General features: G+C 46.0%; 1 protein-coding gene across 1 annotated transcript in view; it reads right to left on the reverse strand.

The window, feature by feature from the left end:
* The window catches only part of LOC138159446 (cocaine esterase-like), a 32,620-nt gene extending 31,962 nt beyond the window's left edge, over positions 1–658 (reverse strand). The window contains exon 1 of the mRNA XM_069085810.1: positions 557–658. Within this exon, the coding sequence (XP_068941911.1) occupies positions 557–626 (70 nt within the window). The 5' untranslated portion in view covers positions 627–658. The remainder of the gene's footprint in view (positions 1–556) is intronic.
* Between the last annotated feature and the right edge of the window lie 18,689 nt (positions 659–19,347).

The raw sequence follows: 19,347 nt of genomic DNA on the forward strand, positions 1-19,347 counted from the left end.
AAGAAAGAAAGAAAGAAAGAAAGAAAGAAAGAAAGAAAGAAAGAAAGGAAGGAAGGAAGGAAGGAAGGAAGGAAGGAAGGAAGGAAGGAAGGAAGGAAGGAAGGAAGGAAGGAAGGAAGGAAGGAAGGAAGGAAGGAAGGAAGAAAGAAGAAAAAGTAGTGCCACGTTTTCTCATGCAAATGCTGAGGTCCTCTTTCCAATCTATACAAAGATCCTCCCCACAATCCTCACTCTTATTTATGTCCTTGAAAATGACTCAGCTTTCCCTCTCTCCCCAACCCCCAGCAGCAGCTGATAGAAGAGTTTTTGTACACAACACACATGGAGAGGACATCAATTTCTCAGCAGCAAAGCTAGTTTCACCCCCTGGAATCAAACTACCAATAATCCTACACCTCCAGTTCACCCACCCAATCAGTCAAAGAGGGCAATAAAAGAAGGAAAAAAACAATGCACAAGCCCCATATCTCCAATGGGAAAATCAAAGGACTCCTCCCACATCCCCCCCCCCCAGAAATCATCCCCTACTCTTGGGCAGTTTGGCAGATCTGCTCACCTGGGACTTGGATCAGGAAACCCAGGAGCCCCAAATTCAGGACGTTAGGCAGCAGGAAAGCCTTCCACATCTTTCCCTCTGCACAGCCTTCTGGTTATGCCTAATTAGTTTCCTGGCCTGGCCTTTAATACAAAAAGAACTGGATCAAAGGGCACTCCGAGGCCAATGGGACTAAAGGCTACTTAATGGACTTCCCCCTCAGAATTTGTTTTAGCAGTATTTGAAAAAAAATTTTTAGGTTGAATCTCTAAAGGCCAAAGACAGATCTGAAAATCCATCCATCCAGCAGGGATATGCTGGTAAATGTGTACTATAGCAAACACTCTGGAAGCAAAACACAAACAAACAAATGTATACATGACATGCTCTTAAATTGAATCTGTATCAGTAATATTTTTTCCAACATTTTCCTAAGTCTAGACAACGAATGAAAGGATAGAACAAGTCTGAACTGTAGGATTTTCTGTTTTCTGAGGTGCAACTTCAGCAATTGGTTCATTAGAATAAATATTAACTGCCCCCACCACTTCAGCTGAAGCGGCAAGGCTCAAAATTTGAAATTACACAATCTGTGTACTTAGAGAAGGAACTGGCAAACATTCAACCTCCATGACATAGAACTCTGAAATTCACTTTTTTAGAACATAATCTCTTATCCTCCCATCACCCCCTCTCCCAATCCACCTCACTTCTCTTAAAATTCTTCTTCTGCTGACCTCCCCCATTCATGCCACATCACCCTGTTTTCCCAGTGCATCACCTTGGTCTAGCTTTCTTTTTCTCCCTTCTCAATCTTAATTCCACAGATGACTTGTACAACATCAACTGTCCTCTTCCCATGAATCTTTTCTTTTCTCAGCTAAGGGATTTCCTCTGGACTTCCTATCATTGTATGGGAACCAAAGGTCAGTCCATTGTTTATCTTGGGTATATGTATAGATAGATGATAGATGGATAGATAGACAGAAAGACAGACATACAGATAGATAGATAGATTATGTTTATTACTTTCCCCAGTTACCTGTTAAAACTATTTTTAAAATATTTCTTTAAAGTTTTGAGTTCCAAATCCTCTGTCTCCTTCCTCCCCTCCATTTGAAATAGTAAGCAATCTGATATAGGTTATACACATTCAATCATGTAAAACATTTGCATGTTAGTCATTTATCTGTGGTTCTTTCAGCCTAAGCAGCCTACCTCCTTTTTCCAGTCATATGTTTCTTTGGGTTGAACAAAAATATTAATATTTGACTCCCCATTTTAGGTACAAGTCTGACAGAATCAATGTAATGTCCTTTAACACTTATCTAAGAACCAAATCTTTTTTGAGAGAGGAGAAGAAGAAGAAGAAGAAGAAGAAGAAGAAGAAGAAGAAGAAGAAGAAGAAGAAGAAGAAGAAGAAGAAGAAGAAGAAGAAGAAGAAGAAGAAGAAGGGAGAGGAGAGGATTGGAGAGGAGAGGAAGAGGGAGGGGAGAGGAAGGGAAGGAAGGGGAAAGAGGGTAGAAGAGAGCAGATGGAGAGGGGAGCAGAAGGGAAGGGAGGTGAAGAAAGGGGAGAGGAGATGGTGTCATAGAAAGAAAGAGACAGTGAGAGAAGAAGAGAATGAAAAAAGAGAAGAGGAATGATGGGGGAGGGGGAGGGGCTTTGGGCGGTGCCATGGTCGCTTTGAATGAATATGTATAAGCTTGATGGGGTGATCTCCATATAAGGCCATGGGGTGATCGCCATATAAGGCTATAAATGTAAGACTGCGATATGATTGGCTCGGACTCGCTATATATTTTCCCGTGTGAGAGGGCTCTCTCTCTCTCTCCGCCATGTAACTGTTGAAGACTAAACCACCCCGCTTCACTCCTCTGCCTTCTGTCTGGTGTTTTTCCCCGTGAGGGGCCGGTGACGACCGAAGACCCGGGATGGGTAAGTAAGAGGGCCGTGGGGCTAGTCGTCTAGATCTGTTGTGAGGGCAAACGCCCGCAACAGATTTTGGCGCCCAACGTGGGGCTGACCCTTCGGGACGACTAGCTGGCGGACGGCCTGCTGGACGCAGCTGGTCTGCTCCAGTCACCAGACAGCCTCGAGGCCACTGTAGCCTCGGGAAGAGGACAGGATGGGAACAGGGCATAGTATCCCTGTATTTAGGCCGGAGGAGAAGGGGGTGATAGCGGCGCAACTTTATAAGCTCTGCGCCCAAAGGGGGGCAAAAATCCCCATTAAGACCTGTAGGGAGTTTATAGATAAGATCTGGGACATATGCCCTTGGGTCAGGCATGTCGGCATACAGGCCGATAGATGGAGAGTTGTGGGACAGCAGATGGCAGCTTTTGAGAATGGCTGCCCTGGTTCGCTAACACCCACTGATTTTTCGGTTTTTAAGATAGTGGACGCGGCGTTGAATCCTTCCCCGATTGCCGCTTCCCGGTCCTTGGCCACACAGGTAGGCTCCTCATTAGCCGGGTCAGATTCAGACTTAGAAAAAGGGAAGAATAAGGAATTGAAGGACCCAGGGGGCTTCGGTCAATATCCGTGGGAGGACTTAAGAGCTGTGGTAATGAATCAGGCGGCGGATAGTTCCGCTAGCAGTTCAGAAGGGGAAGATGAAGGTAAAAGGAGTGGGCACCAAGATGGCGCCCAGGGATCGAGGGAGAGAAGAAGGACCCGGAAGGACACTCTCTCACGTCGGGAGAGGAGGGAGAGACGGGAGAACAAAGGGGAAACGGATGCAGGGGGCGTGCTCCCCACTTCCACGCCCTTTACCTCCGCCTTGCCACCAAGCACCTCCTGTTTGCCAGGCAATTACTGTCCTGCCCCGTCTTTCGCTGCTAGTTCCGCATATGTCGCCCCTCCCTGCCCTCCGCCCCCGCCTCCTCATTATGAGAAAAGGCGAGAGGCGAATATTTGTGAGGGAGAGGGGTTAATAAGGCGGAGCCTCCGTGTGGCGGAGGAGGCGGGCGCGGAGGTGGACTTCGCCTCTTGGGATGTCTATCCCATTTTGACTGATCCCCTTACGGGTCAGCGTACTCATTCTCCCATCCCATATAAGACACTGAAAGAGTTCAAAGAGGCGGTGACTAAGTGTGGCCCTTCTTCACCTTATGTTAGGAGGCTACTTATGAACCTAGTGACCGCTCACTCCTGGACCCCGGGGGATTTTGACGAGCTAGCTATGTCCTGTCTAGACCCTGCTATGCATCTTGCCTTCCAGGCACAAGTGAAGAGGGAGGCCCGGCATTTGGCCCGACTTAGACCCGGCAGGGCCCCTCAAGACACTGAGCACTTAATTTGTGGCACTGGCCATTTTTCCAACCCGGCCGTGCAGGCAGCCTATGGGCAGTTAGAATTAGATGATGTCAAGGCCACACACATAGCGGCCTGGGAGAAGGTTTCTGCCAAGGGTATGACAGGGGGCCCTAAATTAGTCGGCCTGAAACAAAGACCTGATCAGACCCCCCTTTCTTTTGTTAACCAAGTTCAGGAGACGGTCCATAGGACCCTAGGCAGCGGCCCTGGAATGGACATACTCATTAAGCAATTGGTTAAGGAAGGCCTGCGCTCCAGGGAGGCAGCTGCGGTGGCATCCCTGCCATCGGAGGCCCCCTTGGAGGACGTCATAGATAAGTTAATGGACCTGCCCCCGGAAAATCCGATTGCACAGTTGGTTTGCACTGCCCAGGATAGGGACCGCCAGCTTGTACAGGCGCTGGAAAAATTGACAGTCTCGAATACAGAGAGGGAACAGAGCCTCTTGGCGGCTATACAACAACTTAGCTCGTCAGCCCAGAAAGGTCCCGGCAGGCAGGCTTGTTTTCAATGTGGTCAATACGGCCATTATAAGGCCCAGTGCAAAGCCACCTCCAGGGGAACACCTCCTAAGTGTTTTAACTGTGGACGCCTGGGCCACATAGCGCGGTTTTGTCGCGCCAAGAATAAACAGGGCAGCGAACAAGCCCCTTTGGAGACCGGGGTCTCCCCCGGATCTCAACCGCAGGGAAACGGCGGGTGGAGGGGCCCAGCCGCAGGGCCCCTCCCCCATCCTCGTTAAGCGGCAATTATCCTCAGTTTGTAAGAGTCAGGGCCTCTCCTGGAAAACAACCCTCCATCTTTACACTTCCCCCTGGAGAGGCGATAACAGTCCCTGCCCATTTGCCTTTCCACCCAGCTGTAGTGACCGGCCTAGAAGGCTCTCCTGACTTTGAGGTCCCCACCCAAGTAGCAGAGGATATGGAGGCAGTGTTGACCCTGTTTAATCCACACTGCACCCCCGTCTCCATACGGGCTGATCAGATCATTGCTAAGGCGTTTCCCTTCGGCCCCTCATCCCAGCATCCTTGCCAATTGAATTGGGCTCATTCCATCACTTTGAACCGTCCCACTTTGATTATTCATGTTGAGAATTATCCGATCTTAGGGATCATTGATACGGGGGCTGATTGTTCAGTCATTAATTTGGATCAGTGGAGGAAAGAATGGCCCTTGATGGTTGCATCCACGCCGGTCCAGGGAGTGGGGGGGAACAAGAGAGCTCAGAGATCGGCTCGTGCCCTCTCGTGGTCGGTGGATGATAATGCAGGCAGGTTCACTCCTTTGTGTCTCCCCGAGCTGCCTTATGCTCTGTGGGGGCGGGATGTTCTTGCGCAAATGCAACTCTCCTTAGTGACCCCGGACTGCTTACCGGGAAATGGATAGGGACCACTCTCGATTTGAGCTTCGCCCCGAAACTGACCTGGACGAATAACCGCCCGGTCTGGGTTGAGCAGTGGCCCCTTAAAGCCGAGAAGCTCACTGCTTTACAAAAAATTGTTGGCTCCCTTTTGCGGAATGATAGGATTGAACCCTCCTTTAGCCCATATAATTCCCCAGTTTTTGTCATTAAGAAGAAATCAGGAAAATGGAGGATGCTCGTAGACCTCAGAGCTATAAATGCCTGTTTGCTCCCGATGGGCTCATTGCAGCCTGGCTTGCCTATGCCCGTAGCTATCCCCCAAAATTGGCATATCGCAGTCATTGATATCCAGGACTGCTTTTACAGCATTCCCCTACACCCTGGGGACAGGGAGAAATTTGCCTTTTCTGTACCCTCTATAAATTTTCAGGCTCCCTCTAAGAGGTTTCAGTTTAAGGTTCTGCCCCAAGGAATGGCTAATAGCCCTACCCTCTGCCAGTTCTATGTCGCCCAGATCTTGGAGCCAATTAGGGATCAATACAAAGAGTTCATAATTATCCATTACATGGATGATATTCTTGTTGCTGGCCCCACAGCTGGAAAGGTACAGGAATGCCTTTCCTTCATGATGCAGACATTGGCTCAACAGAATTTTGTTATAGCTCCCGAGAAGGTACAGAGGCACCCCCCCTATGAGTATTTGGGACACAGGATTACCGCTAGTGTTGTTCAAAGGACCTTGCCTCCTATCAAATTGAGTGCTTATAAGACCTTGAATGACTTCCAGAGGCTGGTTGGCGCCTTCCAATGGATTAGAGCCACAGTCCCCTTGCCTGCCAGTGTGATGCAACCTTTGTATGAGCTGCTCCGAGGAGACTCTTCGCTGAGCTCCCCTAGGAGTTGGACCCCAGAGGCGGTTCAGGCAGTCGAGGAGGTTCTGAAGAGGGCCCAGACCACCTTGACTCGTTACATTCCCGGCTCTCCAGTTTATTTCCAAGTACTGAGTGACAGCGGCCCACAGTGGGGCTGCCTGTTCCAAAAGCAGGGATGTCTAGAGTGGTTATACCCAAAGGTGAGCAAGGCGTCCCTGGTGGATAAATGGGAGGCTTATTGCCTTTTTGCCCTTCAGGCTTTACATCGTTGTCGTTGCCTGTTTGGGTGCGACTTTGCCTTGAATTGCTCCATTTCCCCGGAGCTTGCCATGACTTTAGCCCAGGAGTCTCTGTCCTGGGCGACCCTTCTGACTTCGGTGAGGACTTGTAAGGTCTCTCGCCCTGCTTTGCTCCGTATGTTTGCCTCTTTGGAGCTGAGACCCCCTATACCGGTGGTGTCTGGCATGCCCGTGCAGGGCCCTAATGTTTTTACTGATGCAACAAAGGACCACCGCGCAGTAGTTCATGATCCGAGTGTTCCCCACACCTGGCTTTTCAATACTCCATATACATCCACCCAAAAGAATGAGCTGTTTGCTGTGCAACAAGCCCTTCGGCTATATGCTGATGTTCCTTTTAATTTGATTACAGACAGCCAATATTGCGCCCTCATGCTGCCCCGCCTCCCTTCCGCGTATATTTCTCCGCGCACTGCGGTCTTGAGGCTCCTTCAAGAGGTTCAGGAGCTTCTTCATCTTAGGCGCCACCCTCTTTATGTGCTGCATGTTCGGTCGCACATTACTGCTGTGGGTCCCATTTACTCTGGGAACGCACAAGCGGACCAGGCCCTCCACGCAGTTAGCCTTTCCCCACCCTCTCTCCCCCCGAAAGATTCCCCTGCACAGTTGGCACATGCTAAGTTCCATATCTCAGCTCGGTCTCTTAGGACTCTTTATGGTGTGCCGAAGAGCGAGGCCAGACTTATTGTCCGGTCATGTATTGTGTGTGCCCCCTTCCGCCCTCGCATTAAGGAGGACGCATTTAACCCCCGAGGTACTGCCCCCAATGAGCTTTGGCAAATGGATGTTACACATCTTGGCTCTAAGCTTATCCATGTTTGTGTTGATACCTTCTCATCTTTTGTCTTTGCTTCCCTGCAGCCTCGTGAGTCGACCAGAGCTGTTATTGCCCATCTCTATGAAATGATTTCTATCCTAGGAGTGCCATTAGCCTTAAAGACTGATAATGGCCCGGCATATACTTCCAAGGCTTTTGCCTTGTTCTGTACTGAATTTTCTATTCAACATGCTACAGGCCTCCCCTACAACCCTACCGGGCAAGCCCTTGTTGAACGGGCAAACCATACACTTAAAACCGTCCTGTTTAAACAAAAAGGGGGAATATGCAGGTCGGTCACTCGTCAAGAGTTGGCCCAGGTTGTCTTTACCTTAAATTTCCTGCAAGTTAGAGATGACGGCACCACTGCCGCCATGAGGTTCTGGAGCACCTCCGGTGAGAACACCACCTCTTCTCCATTGACCCTCCCCGCACCTAACCGGGCACTGCCCGGTTCCAGGGTAATGTGGCAGGATAAGGGGGGCCAATGGCACGGCCCTGTAAAAGTGGTTGGAAGAAGGCCCGGCCACCTTTCCTTTTTTCCAAATAATGACCCAACAGCGGTACAGCAATGGGTGCCCCTTCACAAAGTTAGGGATCTTGATTAAGGCACCACCCCCGACAGGTTGGGGGGTGAGGAGAATTCTTGTTCTTCTTGTCTTTCAGATTGTCGACTCACCCTCCTCATCTTGGGTCTCCTTGCTGAGAATGCCGTGATGGAATTACGCTGGGGACTGCTTTCCACCTTCCCGAGACCCATGCCTGTGACTTCTTCGGCACAAGTTTTTCCTCGTTTATTTACAGTTAACAACACCCTTAAGCTCCCTGTTCTGCACCTCAACAACGACACTAGGCCGGTGGAAAGTAACAGGACAATATCACTTAATGGGACGTTATGTTTTCAAATCACACCCACAGTCGATCCGGAACTGTCACCATGTGTCGGGCTGTTTCCTCAAGAGGCTGTGTGGTCTGACCGCCTCAACTTTACAAGCAAGAGGGTGAACGGCTCCCTATTGAGAGGACTTTGGCCGGCCCGCACAATGATTAGAGCGAAGGATAACAGTGGTCTCCTTTGTGGAGAGGGCGGAGGGGAGTGGCGGCCCCAGCCCAGCGCCCAACCTCGCTGTCGGCCCTCCCGCCACAAGGACTTTTGGCCCTGGACGGAGTGCCAGTCACCCGCAGCTGTCCCTGTGCACCCGTTTTTTACCTTTTCCCCTCCCATCCCTTCTGGTAATGTTACTGCGGGTGTGGCAACCAACTGGACTTGCCAAGATGCTAAACCTCTTATGTCCACTGTTACCTCCGATATAAACTCGCGTCATCTTCATTATGAAGATCCTGGGGTCACTGCAAACCCTTTTGATTTGTGGTTGCTCTGTGGGGAGGGGGGCGCTTGTTTGGATTTGTGCCCCATGGCCATGCTGTTGGGCGGGGTCATGGGGTGGGGAAATGGTACATGGACAGAACTGGACCCCTTCGATTTTAATATGTCAAGGCCAGTCAAGCACGTACAGATACCACCCACACCTGTCTGTGTTTGGCAACCCTTTCTGTTTTTGGTTTCCAATCGGACAGGACACAATGAGTCTCTTCTCCAATGTAAGAATGACTGCTTTTATTCTTCCTGCTGGAATGCTCAAGCGTTCCCATTGGCAGTTGTCCTCCGCCTCCCACGGTGGGTTCCCTGGCCACTTAACATTACCAATTCTGCTTTGCAGTTAAGGCCCAAAAGAGACTTCGGCATTTCTGCTGCCATTATTGCCGCCATTGCTGTTGCTGCCGCTGCGGCTACTGCAGCAGCCGCCAGTTTGGCTTATGCTGTGCCGACTGCAACGGCGATTGCCAATCTGAGCGCCTCCGTTACCATGGCCTTGACAGCCCAAGAGGGAATAAATGGGCATCTGTATACCGGAATGATGCTTCTGAATCAGAGGGTGGACCTGATTCAGGAGGAGGTTGATGTCCTCTGGGAGGTAGCCCAAGTTGGATGTACTCTGCGTATTCCTGGTTTATGTGTTACTCCCGTTTTGTATGAGAACTTTACTAGAGCAGCTAACCTGTCCCGTCAACTTTCCGCTCTCCTCCTAGGAAATTGGTCCGCCGAATACGAACAACAGATAAGACAATTAAGACTGGCTATTGCATCGGTGAATTCCACCTCTGTCGACCCTGCCGTTCTCTCCGGACTGTCTAGGTGGCTGCATGATGTTACAACCTGGTTCTCACAGTGGGGAGGCTTAACCTCCTCCACTGTGGTGTTTGTTCTTGTAATTATTTTGCTTTTGTATTGTGTTTGCAAGCTACGGCGCCGTCAGGATGGCTACATGCTTCTGACCCAACAGGCCCTTTTTACCCTCCAAGAGGGGGGAGATCCTCAGGTATGGTTCCAGGCCATGGAGGACGTGTGACACCTGGGGTAAGACGGGGGTGACTCCATGACGGGCAACTCCTCCCTCCTCAGCCGCCTAAGACAGGACCCAGGGTGTCGGTGTCCTACGACGGGTAAGGTTTGAGTGAATCGGAGGTGACCTAAGCCAGAGGCCCCCGCACCGCACGTCAGAGTCCTTGGGACAGGACCCCTGAGTGGTAATTGGATTTTTCCGTGGTCTTTCGGGCAAGAAGCATGGTCACCTGTGTCGCCTGTAGCGAGAAGCTTAGCAGTTTGCACTGCCGATTCTTTTGGCATATAGGATTTTCGTTTGCTTTAAAGAAAAAGGGGGAGTTGATGGGGGAGGGGGAGGGGCTTTGGGCGGTGCCATGGTCGCTTTGAATGAATATGTATAAGCTTGATGGGGTGATCTCCATATAAGGCCATGGGGTGATCGCCATATAAGGCTATAAATGTAAGACTGCGATATGATTGGCTCGGACTCGCTATATATTTTCCCGTGTGAGAGGGCTCTCTCTCTCTCTCCGCCATGTAACTGTTGAAGAATAAACCACCCCGCTTCACTCCTCCGCCTTCTGTCTGGTGTTTTTCCCCGTGAGGGGCCGGTGACGACCGAAGACCCGGGATGGGTAAGTAAGAGGGCCGTGGGGCTAGTCGTCTAGATCTGTTGTGAGGGCAAACGCCCGCAACAGAGGAAAGAAGGGTAAGGGAGAGGGACTTACAGAGAGAAAGAGAGATGGAGAGAGAGGAGAGAGGGAAGTAGGGAGAGAAAGGGGAAAAGGTAGGAGAGGGAGAGAGAGACACAGAGAGAGAGAGAGACAGAGACAGAGATAGAGAAACAGAACAAGAGAGAGACAGGGTGAGATACATAGACACGCACACACACACAGAGAGATACAGAGACAGAGGAGAGAGAGAGAGAGATGTCCAAACTAGCATAGCTCCTCCATGTGTTCCAACAGGTCTTTCTAATCCAAAAAGGTGTGAGGTAACCTTTGAAGGAATCTTGAGCAAAGAAAAGATCATAAGATGTAAAAATGCAGTTTGGAGGTTAACATTCCAAAGCAACAAATAGTGCCTAGTCAGTTTCTTTCTTTTTTTTTTTAATTGAATCCAGCTATTTTATTTTTTAAATTGTTTAATTTGTTTATTTTTAGTTTTCAACATTCACTTTCACAAGATTTCGAGTTACAAATTATCTCCCCCTCTTTCCCCTACCCCCACCCCAAAAAGCGATCCTACTGAATACCCCTTCCCCCAATCTGCTCTCTCTTATATCCTCCCCCATATTCCCTCTGACTTTCTAGTAGGGCAAGATGGATTTCTATACCCCAGTGCCTCTATATCTTATTTCCCAGTTGCATGTAAAAAATATATATATATATATTAACATTTGATTTTAAAACTTTGATTTTTAGATTCTTTACCTTCTTCCTTTGCCACCCACCCCTACTGGGAGGAAAAGCACTTCAATACAGGTTATACATGCATAGTTATGCAAAACATTTCCATAGTAGATATATTGTAAAAGAATGACTATATTTCCCTCCATCCTATCCTGCCTCCCGCTTATTCTATTTTCTGCTTTGACCCTGTACCTATTCAAAAGTGTGTGCTTCTAACTACCCCCGCAATCTGTCCTCCCTTCTATCACCCCACCTTTTATCCCCTTCCCCCCTACCTTTCTGTAGGGTAAGATACCCAGTTTGGTGTGTATGTTATTCCCTCCTTAAGCTAAATTCAGTGAGAGTAATGTTGACCCATTCCCTTTTGCCTTTCTGTTCTTCCACTCCATTGTCACAGTTTTCTCTTGCCTCTTTTATATGAGGCAATTTGCCCTATTCTATCTCTCCCTATCTCCCCTCATTATATTCCTGTCTCACTTCTTAATTTTATTTCTTAGATATCATCGCTTCCTATTCAATTGATCCCATGCCTTCTGTCTATGTATATATGTACACATATGTGCACAAATTTACGTATGTATTTATATGCACATATACCCTCCTATTTAAACATATATGTATGTGAAACATTTATATTCCCTTTCACTATCCTCATACTGAGAAAAGTCTCATGAGTTACAATTATTGTTTTACCATGTAGGAATATAAATAATTCAATTTTAATAAGTTTCGTATTATTTCTTTTCCCTATTTACCTTCTCATGTTTCTCTTGCTTCTTGTATTTGAAAGTCAATTTTTCTATTCAATTGTGTTTTTTTCATCAAGAATGCTCAAAAGTTCTCTATTTCATTGAATGACCATATTTTCCCCTGAAAAATTATACTCAGTTTTGCTGGGTAGGTGATTCTTGGTTTTAATCCTAGCTCCTTTGATCTCTGGAATATCATATTCTAAGCCCTTTGATCCCTTAAAGTAGAAGCTGCCAGATCTTGTGTTATCCTGATTGTGTTTCCACAGTACTCAAATTGTTTCTTCCTGGCTGCTTGTAATATTTTCTCCTTGACCTGGGAACTCTGGAATTTGGCTATAATGTTCCTAACGAGTTTTCTTTTTGGATCTTTTTCAAGAGGCAATCAGTGAATTCTTTTAATTTGTATTTTTCCCTCTGGCTTTAAAAATATCAGGGCAATTTTCCTTAAGAATTTCTTGAAGGATGATTTCTAGGTTCTTTTTTTGATCATGGCTTTCAGGTAGCCCAATACTTTTTAAATTATCTCTCCTGGGTCTATTTTCCAGGTCAGTGATTTTTCCAATGAGATATTTCACATTGCCTTCTATTTTTTTTCATTTGTTTGGATCTGTTTTATAGTATCTTGATTTCTCACAAAGTCATTAGCTTCCATTTTCTCCAATCTAATTTTGAAGGAATTATTCTCTTCAGTGAGTTTTTGAAATTCTTTTTCCATCTGCCAAATTCAACATTTTAAGGCATTCTTCTCCTCATTGGCTTTTTGAGTCTCTTTTGCTATTTGAGTTACTCTATTTTTTAAGGTGTTATTTTCTTCAGTGAGGTTGTTGATTGTCTTTTCATAATTTTATTGCATCATTCTCATTTCTCTTCCCAGTTTTTCCTCCACTTGTCTTACTTGATTTTCAAAATCCTTTTTGAGTTCCTCAATGGCCTGTAACCAATTCATATTTTTCTTGGAAACTTTTGGTGCAGGAGTTTTGACTTCATTGTCTTCCTCCTGTTCCATGCTTTGATCCTTTTTGTCCCCAAAAAAAGGATTCTATGATCTGTTTGTGCTTCCTCTGCTTGTTCATATTGCCAGTCAATTACTTTACATTTGAGGTCTTTGCTTCAATAGAACTCTGCTTCCAGACAGGAGAGCTTTGTCCCAAATTGCTGTTCTTTTCGCAAATGTTTCAGAGATCTGAGGAGGGACACCTCTCTACAGACACTAGTGATTCACCCTCCTGAAGTCTTCTCAGGCTGCTGCTAGTTGGGGCTGTGCTGGAGCCAAAACTACTCGGCTCATGTGGGACTGTGCTCAACTCCCAGCATACTGTGATGAACCCTTCCTATCAACTTTCCAGGCTGCCTTTAGAGGGAGATTTGTTTCTCTCTGTCACCTTGTGGGTTCTGTAGCCCTAGTCAATTTCTTGACTGCCTACTTCCCTAAAGTCTTGTACTGGGGTAAACAAAGGACCTCCTTTCTTTGGCTCCATAATCTAATCCTTTCTCAATGGAGAAGGGTGAATTCTAGTCCCAATCACTTCATGTGACAGACAAAGAGGAGACTGCTCCATCTAATAATAAAAATAACAGGGGGGTAATTATATAATACCTTAAGGTTTGGAAAGCAATTTTGAGCTATTTTTTTCTTTGATCCTCACAATAACCCTGGGAGGTAGGTACTAGTATAATTCCCATGCTACAGATGACAAAACTGAGGCACCCAAAAGTTAAGTGACTTACTCAGGGTCAAGCAACAAGTGAGTGTTTGAGGCAGGATTTAAACAGTGCTAAACTCTGAGAATACAAATACCAGCAGAAAGTCACCCCTGACCTCTAGGAGGACATTATGATGGAGGGAAACATCACATAAAGGGGGAGGTGGAAGGGGGAAAAGAGGAAGGTACCATTCAGAAAGTACCAGGAGAGAAAGGAGTGTGACATGGATAGGAATGAAGACATGGTTGACTAGCACCTGCTCCTTAACATAGAGGTTTAAGGACTCCCATCAGGCAGAACCCAGCACCTCGCCAGGTCGCCCATTCTACTTTAGAACAGGTCTAATCCTTAGCACATCTTTCCTCACGTAAAGCTTCATTTAGCCCCTTTGTAACTTCCCTACAATCTTGCTGGTCCTCCCCTTTGGGAATGAAACAGACAATTCTTAATGGGAATGAGGCAATATTTTCACAGTGATCACTCTGCACTAGCTCCTTCATGACAATTTCTCAGCTATATTGTAGAGGATGGTTCTTGGCCAGGTAGAGTGGCCCTAGATGGCTTCTCAGGTCTGCTTTGATCCTGAGACTGTCGTTCAGCCAGTCTCCACCCACTCTCCTATGGTGGTCTTGGAGTTTCCAGTGAGGCCCCAAGTAAATAGACAACATGGCTCCAAGATCTTTCCCCAGGGAAGTGGGAATGTTTCAATGGCTCTGTTAGGGGTTGGATGCCCTTAAATGGACCCATTCTTAGCCAATTCCCTTCAAGGTATAATGTGGTTAGAACCACAAGTAGATACAAAGGGGAAAGGAAGAGACCTCATAGCCTCAGCTCCTCCCTCCGTAAAATCAAGGGTTTGGAAAGAAGGAAACACCATTTTCAAGCATCTACTATGTGCCAAGCTCCAAGTTAGCACTTTACATATATCTCATTTGATCCTCACAGCATCCCTGGGTAAGACCTGGCTGAAACCCAATGGAAAACCTACATGCCACTGTGAACTTGAATTAGGACACCCTGTACCCCCCACCCCCATCCCCAGTGCTTTATGGCTTGCATAAATGAAAGAATGCTCCAAGTCACTATTAATAAGTTAAATACAAATGAAAACAGTCCTGAGGTTTCACGTCACAACCAGAAGAATGACAAGATGACACAGCATGAGAATTGTCAATGTTGAAATGGTTATGTAAAGACAGACACATGAATGCATTGCTGCTGAAGCTGTGAATTGGGCCAATAGTTTTGGGAAATGATTTGGAAGTAATAGCTGTATTGGTAAATAAGAGCTAGCATTTGTTTAATGATTTAAGGTTTACAAAGAGATTTACAAATCTTATCTCATTTAATCCTCAGAAGAATCCTGGGAGGTGGGCAATCTTATTGTGCCCACTTTGCACATTAGTGAACCCAGACAAACAGAAGTTAAACCACTTGCCCAGGGTCACACATCTAATAAGTATCTAGAGGCTGTATTTGAATTTAGTACTTTCTGACTCCAGGTCCAGTCCTCTATCCATTACACTGCCTAGCAGATTAATTATGTGAAGAAAGTGACTTAAACCAAAGGTCAAATTGTACTAGGAGACTGAAGGTTAGCAGGAAGTCAGGAAGTGACTCTAGTACTGTGGTTGGATTGTGGAGCGGTTAGAGACCTGTCTGGGCAGAGAAGGAGCTGTTTGTCCATAGTTACAGTGACTGACATGGGTAAAGAGAGAAGGAACAGCACTGGGAGGAGATGGTGCATTTAGCATGAGAGGATGTAATCAATAATGATGACAGCTAGCATTTATATAGTGCTATAAGGTTTGCAAGGCACTTTACAAATAGGTTCTGATTGGAGCCTCACAACAATGCTGGGAGTTATAAGGTGTTATTGTTAACCCCGTTTTAAAGATGAGGAAACTGGGGCAGACAGAGGTCACATGCCTTCCCAGCATCACCCAGATCCTAACTGAGGAGAAGATGTGAGTTCAGGTCTTCCTGACTCCAAGCCCAGCACTTCATCCACTGCTCCCCCAGGTCCCTTTTAATGAGTGTATGGGAGAGAGTGTGGGAGGAACGCTTCTGCTTCTGGTTGTCTGCAGCAACAGGGAGAGCTGAGATTGATTCAGACTGATCACTGAAGCCCTCCAGACTCCGGCTGCCTGCTAGAATTACCTGTTAGATGATTCTCCATCTCCTTCCTGGGACATTTTGGCAGGTTTCTCCATGTTGGGAGGGCATCTCCTTCTCACCTTCTTGGCAGAGACATGAACTTTTTTGGAAAGTACAGCTCAGGTTCTACCTGGTACCAGGACTGTGCCTGCTGCCCCTGCCTGTTGATGCTCTGTCTCTTTGCCTCTACCTCTTTGTCTGTCTCTTTTTCTGTCTGTCTGTGTCTTTATCTCTTTCTGTATCTGTGTGCCTCTCTATTGGGTCAATCTTATTTTGCATATACTTTGTATTTACTTTCTTATGTACTGTGTCCTCCCAATCGATTGAGCACAGGGAGTCTTTCATTCTTTTCCTTTCCTCCTTCCTTCTTTCCTTCCTTCCTTCCTTCCTTCCTACCATCCTTCATTCTTTCCTTCCTTCCTTCCTTCCTTCCTTCCTTTCTTCCTTCTTTCTTTCCTCTCTTTCTTCTTTCCTTGCTTGCTTCCTTCCTTCTCTTTGTCTTCTTTGCGATCTTATTTCCTTCCTCTCTTCTTTTTTCTCTTCTTTCTTGCTTCCTGTATGTTCTTCTCTCTTTCTTCTGCCCTCCTTCTTTTTTCTCTTCTTGTTTCTCTCTCGTTATTCTTCCTCTCTTTCTTTATTCTTTTTGTCCATTTTCCTCTTTCTTTATCTTCTTTTTTCCCTTCTCGTTTCCCACTTCCTTTCTCCCTCCCCCTTCCCTCTTTTTTCTTTCTCTTCCTTTCATCCTTTCTTCCTTCTTTTTCTTCCTTTCATTCTTTTTTCCTTCCCTTTCCTTCTTTAATCCTTTCTTCCTTCCTTTTCCTTCCTTCTTCCTTCCTTTGTTCCTTCTTTCCTTCCTTCCTTTCTTTCTCTCTCTCTCTCCTTTCCTTCCTTTTTCTTCCTTCCTTCCTACCTTTCTTTTTTTCTTTCTCTCTCCTTCCCTTTCTTTCTTTCTCTCCCTCCCTCTCTTTCTTTCTTTCTTTCTTTCTTTCTTTCTTTCTTTCTTTCTTTCTTTCTTTCTTTCTTTCTTTCTTTCTTTCTTTCTTTCTTTCTTTCTTTCTTCCTTCCTTCCTTCCTTCCTTTCTTTCTTTCTCATTATATTCCCAGCTTCTAGTGTAACAATCTTGGTTGACTGACTTTGGGAAAATTAATTATGTACACATAATAGTACTAAGGTCAAAAAAGTAAACCAACAGCCTCTTTTCTTGTGTTTTTGAAATATACATTCTTTGGGGTGTTTTTGAAAGATGACATAGATGTGCAGTTCTAGGTTATATACATGCTGTCCCCTCACAATGAGTTACTCAAACTGGATTCACATGGACTGAATGTAGTCCTGGGAGAGTCTGCCTGTCCTCAGAGAGAGGCCATCACTCTCTAGACTCATTATGCCCCTACCCTAGAATTCCTGAGAAAAATCTCTTAGACAAAGCTTAAGTGTGTCCTATGTCTAGGGCCTTCCCTTAAAGGGATTAAGAGGGTACATATTAGGGAAAGCTAGGTTGCACAGTGAATAAAGCACTGGCCCTGGAGTCAGGAGGACCTGAGTTCAAATCCAGCCTGAGACATGTAACACTTACTAGCCAAGTGACCTTGGGCAAGTCACTTAACCCCAATTGACTTGCCTTCTGCCCTACCAAAAAAAAGCCAAAACAAAAAAAGTTTACTTATTAGAAAAGATTCTCAGGGTACAAAGTATACATCAGGTATAAGACAGCTATCTATTTTTTCTACCTTTGGGTGAAGCAATGCTCATTTAATGAATAGGTCTCTTTAAGCAGTGAATAAAGGGATGACCCTTTCATCCAAATAAAAAAAAATTCAAGCTAAAAGGGGAAGTCCCTAAGGGTTGCTGACCAAAAGAGAAACAGTTACTCTTTAGATTCATTATGAGCCAAGAGAGTCCAAAAATTAACCAGTAAGTGGTGCTTGGGCAGGGATTGGTTGTTGTCCCATTCATGAGAATTAGAATAAATTGGATTAAAAGGGCCAAGGTCTCCCACTGCTTCCTGGGCCATCTCCAGTCATCCTGAGCAATATCTGTCCACTGACCCAGAAGGCTCTGGAGGAAAAAGTTGGGCTGGTGACTTGGCACAGTCCACTCTCACTCAAATCAAAGTCAATTGCAAGTCATGTCATCATCTCCCTGATGTCATGATCTTCTTGAAGAACAAAGGACAAACCACACATACAAACCCCAGTTCCTAGTTGTAGTGGATTGCCCTACTTGGAGTAGATTGTTTAATAAATATTTGGTGCAGTGAATTGCATTAGATTGTATGGGGGTGAATGCCAACAAGCTTCTTCCTGGCTGAGATTTGAAGATTTGGTATTGAGCAGGTCAAAGGAGAGGAAGTCAACATCCCTGAAGGTGTTTGAGTTCCATTTTTCAGATGCTCAAAACTAGCATGGAAAACTTGGCCCAAACCATCCAACACCATATAATAGCATATATTATGCTGTATTCAGATGCTATTGTATTTATTCTCTTCATATACTTATATAGACACTTACTAATTTCTCCATTAGACTCAAACTCCAGGAAAGTCAGGATTGTTTCGATCTTTGTATTTGTATCCTGGCCCTGGCACAGTATTATAGCAGGTATTTGGTGCTTAATAAATGTTTGTTGTTTGTTCAGTATCCTACTCTTCCCACCCCCTTCCCCCATTAGACTGTGAGCTCCTTGAGGGAAGATGCATCTCAACTAAATTTTGTATGCTTTCCACTATCCATCATAATCCTCTGCACATAGTTGACCTGATACATCTTTGGAGAATTATGCCATACTACCGAGGAGCTAGTCAGGGCCAGAGAAAGAGGGCTAGTCTTGAAGTCAAGGCAGATGTGGGTTTATAACCCTGCTCTAACATACACTAAGTGGTGGGGCATCTTCAGTCATCCTGATCTATAGCTTGACACTGGACCCAGATGCATCTGGAGGAGAGAGTGATGCTGGTGACTTTGCGTAGTGCTCCCACTTAAATTCAATTCACTTGCCAGTCGTGGCATCACCGTTCTAATGTCATGGGCCTCTTTGAGAATGAAGGAAAAACAATGACAACAACAGCAACATACCAGGATTCTTGTTTAGGTAAAGGTTGGACTCATGCTCTCTGTAGACCCTTCCAATTCTACAAAACTTAGGAACTGCCAACATGATGTCTTAAGCAAACAAACGATATCACTCTCAGAACCTTCCCTGGGTTGGTTGCTTTCCATGGACATCATGCCAAGAAATGGCCCCAGGGCACCAGGAGTCTGTTTCAATAGCTATTCCAGGAGCTGAGACTGGATGCCCTTAAACAAATCCAGATCAACCAGCTTCCTCCAAGCTGGAATGCTGCTAGAACCACATCTGGATGGGTAGAGAAAATGGGTCCTTCCAAGAGACTTCAAGTTCTATGGTATGGTGGATGAATGGAGCCCTGCCTCAGACACTTGGTTGGTTCATTGCTGTCCTGTGTTCTCCAAGAGGATCAAATGAATTTACTATGTTGGAGTCAAGGTACAATGTGTCTGTCTGTCTGTGGCTGAGCAGACCAGCATGATCTCAGACGGCTGTACCACAAGTCAAATAGAAGTAGTCCATATAACTATTTGGAAGGGAGATGTCTCTAAATCTGTGCATTTCACATTTCTTTTGAGGTACGGCAATTCTGCATCACTCATAGAGCACAGCATCTTCTTTGATGTGGCATGTCATGCTGGCTCATTCTTTTCCAATGTCTAACA

Source organism: Petaurus breviceps, unplaced genomic scaffold (genome assembly GCF_028583685.1).
Source record: "Petaurus breviceps papuanus isolate PSGF00001 unplaced genomic scaffold, PetGlider_PUasm1.0 176, whole genome shotgun sequence".
Taxonomy (NCBI): Eukaryota; Metazoa; Chordata; class Mammalia; order Diprotodontia; family Petauridae; genus Petaurus; species Petaurus breviceps.